General features: G+C 39.3%; 1 protein-coding gene across 1 annotated transcript; it reads left to right on the top strand.

Moving 5' to 3' along the window:
• Positions 1–154: 154 nt before the first annotated feature.
• On the top strand, positions 155–9,771 carry GAS2L3 (growth arrest specific 2 like 3; the record flags this gene model as incomplete). Its single annotated transcript, XM_082280117.1, has 8 exons — positions 155–193; positions 1,163–1,331; positions 1,725–1,843; positions 2,554–2,695; positions 5,213–5,276; positions 5,946–6,084; positions 6,917–7,024; positions 8,398–9,771. The coding sequence occupies exons 1-8, from the start codon at positions 176–178 to the stop codon at positions 9,769–9,771; spliced, it is 2,133 nt and encodes a 710-aa protein (XP_082136243.1). The 5' UTR covers positions 155–175.
• Positions 9,772–12,932: the final 3,161 nt, after the last annotated feature.

Genomic DNA, 12,932 nt, shown 5'->3' with positions numbered 1-12,932 from the left:
AAGCCTTAGCTACTAAGATATTTCCCTCTTTCCCCTTCCCTTCCTATAAGACTTGTTCTTATTTTTCCAAAACAGCACTGATGGGTTTCTCTGAGGATTTTCATGAAAGCAGGAGAGACTGTATTAAAAATCTTATTTTCCCCCAGGAGGAGAAACTAATGTAAAGCAGGTGACCATGCAGAATGCAGTTCAGGTAAATGCCTTTTGAAGTGTTTGAATCCTGTATACATGTATAATAATTTTTTTTTTTAATGCAAAAGTCTACTCTGAAGCAGATGAAATACTAGATTCTCTAGTTACCTCTGATTAAAAAAAAAAAAAAGTAATACTTTTCCCGTTTACAAGGAGCAATGTGACAAGATGGATAACCCACTGTTATTATGAGATAGGTGACCCTTTCACTTCTTAGTGCTGTTAGGTAAGAAGGTTTTGAAGTCAAAGGCTGAGATTATTGAAAAATTTCCATGACGATTAAGAAGCTTTTTTTAAAAAACCTTATATTCTATTTAATCATTTAAGTATAAATAAAACAAATGTATTTTATATACACACTGAACTGAAGGAAAATAGGTAAGAATACCGGAAAGAATACTGTCTTTGGAAATTTTTCTTCATGAAATTTCAGTGTGGTCCTTTTCTTGGCATGTAAGTTACCTGTCATTTAGAAATTATGCAGTCCTGAAGAGAAACGCTAGATATTTGTGTTCAAGAAGTGTGTTTTGTCCTTGCATGGGAACATTTCCTCTTTTAATGTTACAATTTTTAATGATTTAAGCACAAAATGCCTCTGAAATGTTTGATCAAGAAATCGGTAGTCTGCAGTAAATTGTATGATAATTTGCAGATTTTGTAACTTAAAATGTGCTGAGTTAAAAAACCCCCAAGCATTTAATGCATGTTCTCGTTATTCTATATTCAGGAAAGTATGTAATTTTAAATCCAAAGAAGTCATGAGAACGAGTCCAATAGTACTTTGATGCAGGAGTTACTAACGAGAGCAGAACCATTTGATTGCTGTGTTGGTTTGCTGTATCTGCAGAAAGGGAAATGAACGCTTACTCTTTGAATAATAGTTCTTCGGTGTAATTCAGAACCACAAGTTTTTGTCATCTGACTGCAAATATTAGAGCTTCCTGTTTCAGCTTACTGAAATCTTGTGCAGGTGTGGTTTGGAGATGACCTTCCCCTGAGTCCCCGAAGTCCTCTGACTCCGAGACACGGGCCGGGTTTGGCAGATGTGTGCCTGTATGACCAATGGATCTCCGTGCGGCATGAAGCCACTTTAGTGCCTATGCAAGAAGATCTCTCAATTTGGCTGTCTGGCTTGCTGGGTGAGCATAAAAATAAATCACTGTTGAATGAATTTCAAAGCACTTCCAATATTCTAGTCAGCACTGACACTTAATATCTATAGTACTATTAAGAACTGGTGTATTTGAGTTTGAATGGCTGGGACAATTGCATTAAATTGCATGCTTTGATTTCAGTTTTATTAGCTGCCACCTCTTAAGGGTTGCACAATTAATAATTCTAAGTTATATTTCTGAATCTTGTTATTCTAATTAAAATCTAATTAAATGAATATTTTATTTTATTTTACTTAGGTATTTCTACTCATTTTCAGTTTTTAACACTGGAATGCTGTTTGAGTTGCCTGTAAGTTCACGTGAAACTTCTTTACCTTTTGTGCAGTAAGTCTAATATTGACCTTCTTTTTCTTAAAGGAATGGAAGTCAAAGCAGAACAACTGCTAGAAGAACTTGATAATGGGGTACTGCTTTGCCAATTGATTGGTGTTCTTCAAAACACAGTTAAGAAATGTTGTAGCACAAATAACTTAAGGGTGAGTCATATAATGATTTTTAAAATAGGTATATAAAGTCTTAAATTTTAATGGTAGTTATAGGGAAAGCAGGTGAATGAGGCTTCCCAAAGAAGTGTTTTGTATGCTCTCTATCCAGAGACTGATTAACAACAAAGTGGCTTTGTAGATTGATAAACTCATACAACAAATTACTTGCTTTGCTAATCACATCCTAAGGTCTTTACTAGGTTTTTAGTTTGATTTCAGTAGAAGTCTTGCCAGCAGAAGGTCTAGTCCAAGTCTGGAGTTTGTTCCCCTGACATCAGTGTGGGTTGTTAATAAGATATCCATTGGCACTTAGTAGTATGTTTTATGCCAGAAAGTGGTGGCTGAACTCAAGTGTACAGGTCAGCCATAAAAATATCCAAACCTGGAGATGGGCTTCAGTGTTTTTATTGACAACCAATGCTTAGTTGAAATGTGAATCTCAAGCAAGTCTCTGTTACTTTAGAGTACAAAGGCTGCAGAACTAAGGATTGTTCACTCAGTGAGTGTTCACAGTGATAAGGTAGAATGCCTTCTATATTAGTGTAGCTTTTTTGATGGAATACATAGTGAGGTGGACACAAAAGAGTTACAACTGTTTCTGTACTCTGAATTTAGGGTGTATTTTCCTTTGCAAATATGCTTTGAAATCTGTTGGCAATGTTGATGTGCACAATGTACTTTTTGTTTTCTTCCCTTGCCAGAATTTTCCTATGAGAAAAGTTCCGTGTAAGAAGGATGCTCCATCGGGATCTTTTTTTGCCAGAGATAATACAGCCAACTTTCTTAACTGGTGCAGGGCCATTGGAGTTGATGAGACTTATCTCTTTGAATCCGAAGGTTTAGGTAACTCTCTCTTTTTGTAAGATTTGCTGTGATCCCTGTGTGGATAGCTACCTGGTCGGGGAGATGCCTTATGTATACACTTTTGAACCTTTTCTCTTGACTCTGCATGTCTCATGCAAACTATTAATGCTTTTATTTATCTTAAGGAAGTGTCCAAGTTAAAAAAAAAAAATCAGTTCAGTGACTGCTATAACTTGCACGATGCTTTTCCAGACTTCTGAAAGTTGCTGTGTGGGATGAAGCAGGGACTGAGAGCTGTGCAACAAGATACCATGTTTTTCTTCAGTAAAAAGAACCACTGAGAAACAGAGGAGGAAAGTGTGGTTTCTCTTTCTGTGTGTGGGAAGACCACAGGGCCATGGAGTCAACTCACAATGAGATCCTTTATTTGGTATTAGAGCTCGTTCTTGCAAAAATCCCTCAGAATAATACATTCATGATGGTTAAATTTGGTAATGATATTAGGGCATTGTGTCTGAAATGGCAACAGCCTGTTGGTAATTGACATTTACTTCAGGACCCACTTAACATGACTCTAAACCATTTGTATTTTCCCATTTAATAGGATAGTTATGAAAATAAATATTGCCAGCTCTGACTATGCCTGCCCCAGTGCACAATTGGTGCCTTATTAACAAACAGCTTCTAGACTGATACAGATGGAATAAAATTTTTTGGACTGCTAGTTAAGAGGATTGTACTTCCATCACATGATAAATAAGGAAGTGCTCTTCTACCAGTTATTATGTCAGTAAAAATTAATTAATACAAAACTTATTGTGTGTGGCAGTATGTGGCAAGCCAAATACTGTTTCTTGTTGTTTGGCTTTTTTTTTTTTTTTAACAAGCAAAATATCTGCCTGTCAGCAGAATAGCAAAAAAATTGAGAATTACATTTGTTTTCACTAATCAAATTAATTTGTCACAATATTTACTGGGTTTTGAAGTCTTTGTTCCACTTACATGCTTGTTGTACTGCCCATGCATCTCCGCTGGATAAGTCATCTTTTAAAATAGTCAAGAAAACACCATCATTTAGATCTGTCTCATTTTGATTAACTACTGAGTGTATCTTTTTTCAGTGCCAGGAAATACAGATAAGTAGAACTGAGCTACAAAAATATTTTAAAATTTTTTTTTAGTTCCTTGTATGAATTGTATTGCTTAAACATATTAGTTCCTGTAAGTGGATGGGTAACTAGAACCTGTTCAGCTTCCCTGAGATAAGCAGACAGGATTTCCTAGTGCTGTGGCTTTCACTCATAGCAGAGAAGTGTTTTGAAGTCTGTAACTCTTGACACAAGCTTGCTCTGTGGTGTAAGTATCTTCTGTGGGCCTTTTTGGCAGTTGAAATGAGCAGACTTGCAGCCTCCTAGATGAAACATTCTTTCCACTGATGGTTTCCATCAGACTTTCAAGCCATTCTTCATGAATGAAATAGGGGATGGATAAGTTGACAATTGTCTCTTTCCCATCAGGTACATATAGCAACACCTCCTGAAAAGTATAGATGACTGGGAAGGAAATAAATCAAGAGGCTCCAGAGACAGCAGAAAGGAAGAGTAGGAATCGTGGGGTGGCCTTTGACATCAAACCAAAACAAATGTCTTGATCTCTGCTAAGGGTATATTTGGATTTTTCCCTTTTGGATTCAGGCAAATTAAAACATTTCTGCTACATCTGGCAAATATGCACACACATTAAAAGATTAATTGACCTCTAGTAGCTTTTAGATTATGGCTGTGAAAACTTTCTCTTCTGGATTTACCCTTCATAATCAGATCTTTTAAAAAGCAGACTTACAAACTGGAGTAGATGATATAAACAAGAAAATCTGACTTCATATCTGGCTTATACTTTAGGGAACACATTTAAAGCAAAGGCATTCTAAATATCAAATTGAATTGAGCTGGAACTTTTGAATTGGTGATAAGAAAAAAAGATCTGTTGCTCACTGAACTGGTAACAGTCACCCAGATTGTTCTTTCCCAGCCACGGTTTAAAACCACTCAGGCTGACTGGCTGTGTAGCCATCCAGTTGTCAGCTAGGGCCCTAGCAGTGTATCCTCCTGCAGATGGTAACCTCCAGAGTGCATGTACCTAGCTGTGTCTGTAGGCATGAGTGTGAACAGATGGGTGTATTTTCCTATTTGTAGTTGTTAAATGCTTTTCATCTTTAAGACTGTGATACTGCATTGGGGGGTAGGGAAGGGAAAGCATTGACATCTCTTTATTTCCTGTTCTCATCAAGAAGGAAGATCATAAAACGTATTTCTCTTAGGAGGAAGAGTGGTTTCAGGAGTGCCAGTATGGGTTTAAAGATTTTACAGAATAGAAAATTAGAGTTGTAAAGTATGTTGTGCTTTATCAGTGATAATGTACATTGCCTCTGAGTAGGGTGATGGGCAATTTATAGTCATGGATACCTTATTTTCCCTTCTCTTGGCTGTACCTAATTGCATAGACCTCCTGCAATAAATATGAACTATAACTCCTCTTTATTCTCTTCCCTTTTAGTGTTGCACAAGGATCCGAGACAAGTATATCTTTGTCTGCTGGAAATTGGGCGCATTGTATCCGGGTACGTGATCCACGTGTGCTCCTAATGAGAAATTAAGGATGCATCCTACTAAGTAAAAGCTAAGACAAAGTTAAGACATTATCTGCAGTTGTTAAGTGCAATACAGTGGATGTTAATTCTGTGCAGAAAGCAATGAGTAGCTTTTCTAGGACCATCATACAATATGAATGGTTTTTCGAGTATTTGTCAGACTTCCCATGGAGAGGTGCTGTTCCATGCTGCATTCTATAGCTGTGTGTTTAAATGATACGTTCAGCTTATGTGTACCTCTTGGAAGAACTCACTGAGCATTAAATATGATTTTAAGGGTTTAAATTTTTCAGCTTTCTGGGAGGTATTTCTTTATTCTCTAAATTTAGGCTTTTAATTTATTCAAGTGCAGAGCTGGAAGCTTTAAGATAGTCTGTCTATATTGGATGTGACCTCAATTGTGTAGTTTTGGCAGTATTTTTACTGCATCCTCTGGTAACACCAAGGCTACCTTAGGAAGGGCTTCTGCTTGAAACTCAGAGATGCTCCTTCTCTTTGGATTATCAAGGCAATTATTCCTCTGACTGATTCAGATGTCCCTGTCTTTCAAGCCACTTATAATCTTGCAAGTTTGTTATCATCAGTTTCTTTTTGTTTTCTTTAGTAAATTAGTAATTAAACTCTGCTTTGGTATTTAAGGTATGGAGTTGAACCTCCTGTACTTGTAAAACTAGAGAAGGAAATTGAGCTAGAAGAAACCCTGCTGATGACCTCTGGGCCACCATCACCCATTAGCACACCAAAGTCATGTTGTCACCGTGGGGAGCTACACGAGGCAGTAAGTGCTACTTGCCTAGTGTGATATGGGCTTTAAATTAAGCTCTTAAGTTTCGTGCTTGTATGATCTGACTCAGTAAGCACAGGCTGGTTTTCATCTAATATGTGGAAGCCTCCTCAAACAGAAAACAGAAGGGTATGCACCTCTTTTTAGCAATTTGTTTTGTTTTGAAAATGTAAATAAAATGCTGTTCTATATATTTTGGAGTGCATATCACCTACATTGATTTCCTTTCCCCTCTTCATTGCTGCTTTAAGTATAAGAAATGCTCTCATCCAATTTTTCTGGTATGTCAGTATTCTACAACTGCAATGTTTCTTTTCAATTTGATCTTTTCATAAATCTTCATCAAATGTTAAAGTAGGCTTTGATGAAAATCTTTTGAAAAAAGATTTTAAATCAAACCTCTGTAGCAGTACCAATTTGAAATTAATATGTATGCAGAAAAGGAAATTATTTGTACAGCTTGTGAACTGGTCCAAAGGAAATTATGAACTATTTTCCTATTCTGTTTAAAAATTTATTTGTTTTTAAAGGTCCTCTGTGTTTTCATGTAAAAATTCTGTTTCTTTGGGAATGTCAGCCACCAGATCCTTGCTCTCTCTGAAAACTCACTATTTGTCCTTTTTGGCAATAGTCTTGACCTTCCAATTTTTTACATTTCTAAGAGGCCGATCTTCTCTAACCCAGCACTTATTTGGGGACTCCTTTTCTCCTTTTTTTCAGTGGTTTCCTTCTTGGGTCTTCCTTCTTAATAGAAACTTAACTGAAAGATGGTTAAATTCATGCTTCTGTCAAAATACTAACAAATGCTTTCAATTTTAATAACTAGGTAAAACATATAGCAGAAGATCCTCCCTGCAGTTGTTCCCATCGATTTTCAATTGAATACTTATCAGAGGGACGTTATAGGCTGGGAGATAAAATACTCTTCATACGAGTAAGTAGTTTTTTAGAACTCCAATTTATATTTATACTGGGGAGAGAAATGCTTTTAAGTGAAATACCTCATTTTTATGGAGTTGTTTTAGAATTACAGAATTATTTAGGTTGGGACAAGTTGTCATGCAACCCCTATTCTAATTAGCTGTAGTTACTCCATTCTTTACATCTTTGATCTACCAACATTGATTTTACAACCACACTAAACTAAGTTAATGCTTATCTGTGGTGTCTCTAAAATTTCAGTAATGACTTGCAACATAAATAAGGGTAATGCCACAGAATTTCCTGAGAACATTGCTTGTTCAAAACCTGGGCTCTTGGGGTTTATAATTTGCGGGGTAGTTGAGTGTAGGAACCCAGAGTGCCGAGAATATTTCTCTGCCTGTTTTTAAGGGTTCTTAGCCCCCTGAACAGCACTGTTTTAGCTTCCAACCTTGGAAAAAATTACCAACGATCAGACAACAACTAGAAAATACAGTGGTGTGAATTAGGTTATAGACTACTATGTAAGATTGTCACAGGGTGAAAAATTTAGAGGTTTTGGGCTTCTCTTTGTACTAAATAGATAAGAGTAAAAAATATCAAAAATGGAGGATTGTTGTTGTTCTCTAAACCGTCTTCTCCTTCTACTACTTCATGTTCTGCAGTAAAAGTAGTTTGGAATGATTGGATAGAGAATTCTGCAGTTCCTGCCCATGTTACTGAATAATTGGTAGGAAAGTGAAAATAATATACGTTTTTAGTAACTATTGGTTAAATTATCTTTAAAAGGCTGTGTAAATCTTGATAATTAGAGACTTCTCTCCTGCTTTCTGTGCTCTATGCTGTACCTGAGTCACGCTAGTGGCTCTGTTCCTCTGATAAGACTTAATAAACAACTATCCGGCAGCACTGAAACTCAAGGAAAAGTCTTGGTTTATCTTTGAAACTCCTTGCAAGGACTTTTAGAAAATTCTCTCCCATCAGGAGGGATTTGATTTATGGCATGGTACAGTGTCAGTTGAGTACTCCCATCAGCAGTCATAAGAGGTTGTGTTATGAGGACATCCATAATTTAAATTAAACCCATGTCCAGAACTCTGTATACTAAACAAAGATTCTTACAGAATGGTTAAAATGTCTTCTGTAAAGATGCTTCCATTATTTCCTGACACAGAATTACTGTCTCTGCAGGAGAAGCTACGTAACAAAATAATTGGGAAACATAAACCTTGTTTATCACATCATTTCTCTGTTTTAAAATGTTTCTCTGTAAGAAAGGAGGTGTTAGTCTATTTCAATAGGTGGTAATGTAAGATGAAGAAAAATAAAACAAGGTAAAGATGTCTCTTGTTCTTCTGCTCCCACCCCCTCTTCTCCCATTCTCAGATGCTGCATGGCAAGCATGTGATGGTACGTGTTGGTGGAGGCTGGGACACTCTTCAAGGTTTTCTTCTCAAATACGATCCATGCCGAGTGCTTCAGTTTGCAACTCTGGAACAAAAAATCCTGGCATTTCAGAAAGGGGTCACCAGTGGCAGTGTCCCCAGCTCGTCAGCCAGAAATCAAGAGCCTCCTGTTATGAATCCAATGTCAGCTGTCAATATGTTTCAAAAGCAGCCATCAAAACCTCCTGCTCCTGTTTTAGGTCTTGGGGCCAGTGCCAAGAAGGCTTTATCTAAATGCCCTCAGTCCCCTGCCCTGGCATCACCAAGAGTGCCAGTGACCCCATCTTCCACTGCCAAGTCATCGACAGTCAGGTCCAAATTACAAGGGTCTTCAGTGACAGGTGTGCAGTCTCCTTTCAAACCATTAGCTGGCACCTCAAAGAAGCTAGAGTCTCCTGCATGCAACTCACCAGCTTCCACTCCTTCACAGGCTGGAAGCAAAAGTTCTTCATGTGCAGGAACAAGAACAGCTCTTGTTCCCTCTGAAATATTGCACAAACGTATTCAGTCCCCCGATGCTACCAAGGTGAAATTTGCCATGCCTCGGGGCTCCCCAGCGCCTGCACTCCACCCTGCCCTCTCACCCTCTAAAAAACAGCCATCTCTCCCGTCTGGGACAGCTGGAACAACGACTTCAAAGCAGAAGTGTGTCCCTGCTAAATGCAAACCTGTATCTGCCACTAAAACCAAAGCAAATTCAGTCGCTCCCAGGGGTGCTCGGCTGCCAGTTACAAATCTGCGTGCTGTTGCCAAGTTTGCACATTCTCAGCAGCTCCTTGCAAAACCTCCTGAAAATGATATTCAGATCTCAGGTGCTAGGTCTCAGCATCCTCAAAAAGCCCCACAAACAACTTCTCACCTAGCAAGGAACTTGAAAACTGCTTCAAACCTAAAACTATCTGCTTCTGCACCTTCCCTCACAGTTAGCAAAGCATCAAAGTCACCACCTTCATTGTTACCTACAAGCAAAAATGTGTCATCAGCTGGCAGTAAGCAGCCAAATGCCAATAATCCCCCTCAGGTTGCACCCTCTTTAGCCAAACCTGCTGAACGCACGCCTTTATCTGTTGTACGGCTTCCTCAAACTTCAGCCAAAGCAGCAGTGGCCAAAAAGCCAGCACAGCCTTCCACAAAAGGTCAGCATTCAACCAAAAACTTGCAAACGAGCAAAAGCTCAGCCCCAGCCAAGAAGCCGCTCCCAAAGGAGCAGGTGTACAACAAAGGAACAGCTGGTGTGTCAAAAGTTCCTCTTCTGAAGAGCAGGCAAGATGATCACTATTTTGTTATGACAGGGAGTAAAAAGCCCAGAAAGTAAACTAATTTGTTACTTTCTGTGGAAGTCTCTGTTTTGTTCAAAGGGACCTCTTCTGCTTCACTGAGGGCAAGGAAAATAAGTTAAATAACACTACATTTAATAAGAAATTTTGGTATAACCTGCCTTTTGCTGCCTAACTTACTCTAAGAACTGTATTTTGCGGTTTAGAAACTTCTGTTTGGACATGTTTAGAAGTGAGCTTGCTTGCTCTGTAGCGCTGTGGAATAGCAAATATCCTTGACCTGCTGTAGGAAAAGAGTGGGAGAGGAAAGGGGAGTTAAGGCTGCTGCTTTTGCTGCTGCTCATTTTCAAGGGAGTGGAGCCTGCCCGAGAAACATCTATCCAGGGCAGAGCCTTGGTGACTGTGGTGGTTCTGATACATCTACACTGAGGTGTGTGGCAAGCAACAGAGCCGTGCACAAGCTGTAAAATTTCTAATACCTCAAACAAAACTGTGGGTTTTAGTTCACTGGTATCCCAGAACCCAAATCTGGGTCACATGTTTAAGAAGAGAAAGAAGTTTCTAGTCCTGTTTTGATTTGACAGATGCTGTTATCAGTGTTCACTGTGTCCCCCCCCCCCATATGCCTTAAAGTGGATTCAGCTCGCTTGGAAGTGGAGCTTGGTTTGTTTTAAATTGTAATCATGGCCTTGATTTCTCACTTTTGTTGTGCCTTAGCCTCTCAAATTTAGAACAGAACTCTTCAGTGAGCAATATTGCCTTTAAAACCCAGGGCAGATAACCTTGCTTAGTCCATGTTCAAATCTGACTGTAAGTGAGCCCAAGCTTTCCTAGAAAGCTCTTGCTGCATGGAGAGATGCTCCTGAGTTCCTGGGAAAACAGTTTCCCCTGGGCTGGAGCCCCACACCAGCTCCTTCTCCTGGGCTGGAGCCCCAAAACACCTCCTGCTGCAGCAACACTGAGCTGTAAGCACTGACCTGCTCTAGCAGAGCTTTACTGCTCTGTAGGAGTGGCCTTTGCATGTAAGACTGAATTGCTAAATACTTTTCTCAGTGCTACAGGTTAGTTTTTGTGGGCACTCTAGTTTGCAGTGGCCTTTCTTGTTTTATTTATGGAGACCTCTTTCCTGGCTCTCCTCTATCGCTCTCTGGAGTGAGAAGTAGTTTCCCCGAAGAGGAATGTAGGACTGCATTTGCCTTTAAGCATCTTAAAGTGCCAGAAAGCTATGCACTGTTTGCACTCAGCTCCTGAAATCTTTCAGTGGCTTGAACATCTGTGGTGCTCACCACCTTTACCCTTAAGAGAAGTGAGCTTCATGGTAGATTGAAAACTACTGTCTTTGGGACTAATGCTGTTTGAGTTGTTTTTGGGTTTAATGAACAGCTGTCCCTATAAACATTGAGGAGCTCTGAAGGTCTGTGAAGAGACACTGATGATTTCCACAGACCATCACTTCTGCCCTCCCTTCCCAGTCTATATGTGGGGAGGAGTGGGTGTGTCTGCCATAGAGGCTCCTGGATGGTGGGACAGGGAAGTCTTTTTAAAGGGAGAAGAATTCCATGGAATATGTAATTTGTGTTGTTATGGGGTTTTATTTTTGATTTTTTTTTTCCCCCGGAATAGAGTAAGCAAGTATCGTAAACTGCGTTCTCATGCGCTGTGGCAGAGTCATAGAGCTGCCTTTCTGAGCACCTTGTTAGCTTATTTTATTTAATTTATGATTCTATTTATGCATATCTACTGTACAATACTGCTCACAACCTGCTGGGAGTAAGCAGTAGATGCCAGTATCCAAACTGTAGGAGGAAAACATCAGTTTTGATAATGTGGACACAGGTCCCACAAGATCACATACAAAGTTGTATGTTTGGGGAAGGCCTTGGGCTTGCTTGTTTTTTAAGTACACTGGTCAAAGCCTCTGCTACAATGTTAGGCAGAGTATTGACTATAGTGGATTGCTGTCAGGTTTGATAAATCTGGCACAGGGTTTCATATGCTGAAAGCATTTTACAGTAGATGACTTGGTTTTGACTTTTGGGTTTCCAAGTGGTGAGTTACATGTGATATATCTCATGCAGATTAATAGCTGATTCTTGGGGTCTCTTTCTGTAATGGTCTGGAAGAGATGGAGTTACCTTTCTTCATAGCATTGCATATGGGGCTGTGTCTTAGATTTAAAATCTAAAATAACCCACTGATGTTTTGGCTGTTGCTGAACAGCCCTTGCCAGGGTCAAGTCTTTCTTTTTCCTGCTCTGCCCCCACAGTGAGTAGGCAAGTGATTGGGAGTGACATGGCTGGGAACTGAGCAACCTGAATGGGCCAAAGGGCTATTCCATATCATAGAGCATCACCTGAACAATAAAAAGAAGGAAGAGGTAGAGAAGGAAGGGGGTGCAGGTTGTGTGGCTTCTGAGGTGGCTGTTTGCCAGCTGGCTGGGCATCAGTCTGTCTGTGGGTGGTAGTGAGGGATTGCCTTTGCATCACTTGGTGGTTTACTTTTCATCTTTCCTCCATTCATTAAACTCTTTATCTCAGCCACCGAGTTTTGCTTTTGCTGCTCCTCTCTCCTTATCTTGCCGGGGATGGAGGAGAGATAAGGAGAGTGAACAGCTGCACAGGCACTTGGCTGCTGGGTGGGGTCAACCCACAGCACCTTTTAAACCCTTTACAAGGTTTTTAGCAGCAATTTGAAGACTGAGGCTCTTGGATCTCAATGTAAGGCAACTTTAACATCTACCTTTCTGAACTACAGAGAAAATTAAGCAAATGACTTCATCTTTGTGATTTATTATGTCATGTAATAGACTGAATTTTAAAGTTCAAAATGAAATAAAAATGCATAAGCTGTTACAGTTGAAACCTTAATCAGCTAATCTAAAGATCTCACCCATTACACATGGGTAGACTTGGTTTTGTTTTATTATAAAAACAGTGTATTTATGCATGATCCAACTTCTGTGAAAATTGTAGTCACCAACTGCATAATCACATTCTAACTGCGTCATGGAACACAAGGTGAGCCAAGAATAAGGTCTAACAAAGTACCTCCTAATGGAAATACATACTATTTTTGCAATGTTTATGTTGTCAGATAGCAAGTCTAATCTTCAGTTTATATTACTTTTTGTGAGGGAAAGATAATTTGGAGAAAGAATCTGACTGAATTCTCCATGTGATATCAATATTCTCTGTATGAG

Source organism: Coloeus monedula (assembly GCF_965178545.1).
Source record: "Coloeus monedula genome assembly, chromosome: 4".
Lineage (NCBI taxonomy): Eukaryota > Metazoa > Chordata > Aves > Passeriformes > Corvidae > Coloeus > Coloeus monedula.
The sequence above is the reverse complement of the archived record's forward strand: the minus strand, read 5'-3'. Positions and strand labels throughout refer to the sequence as shown.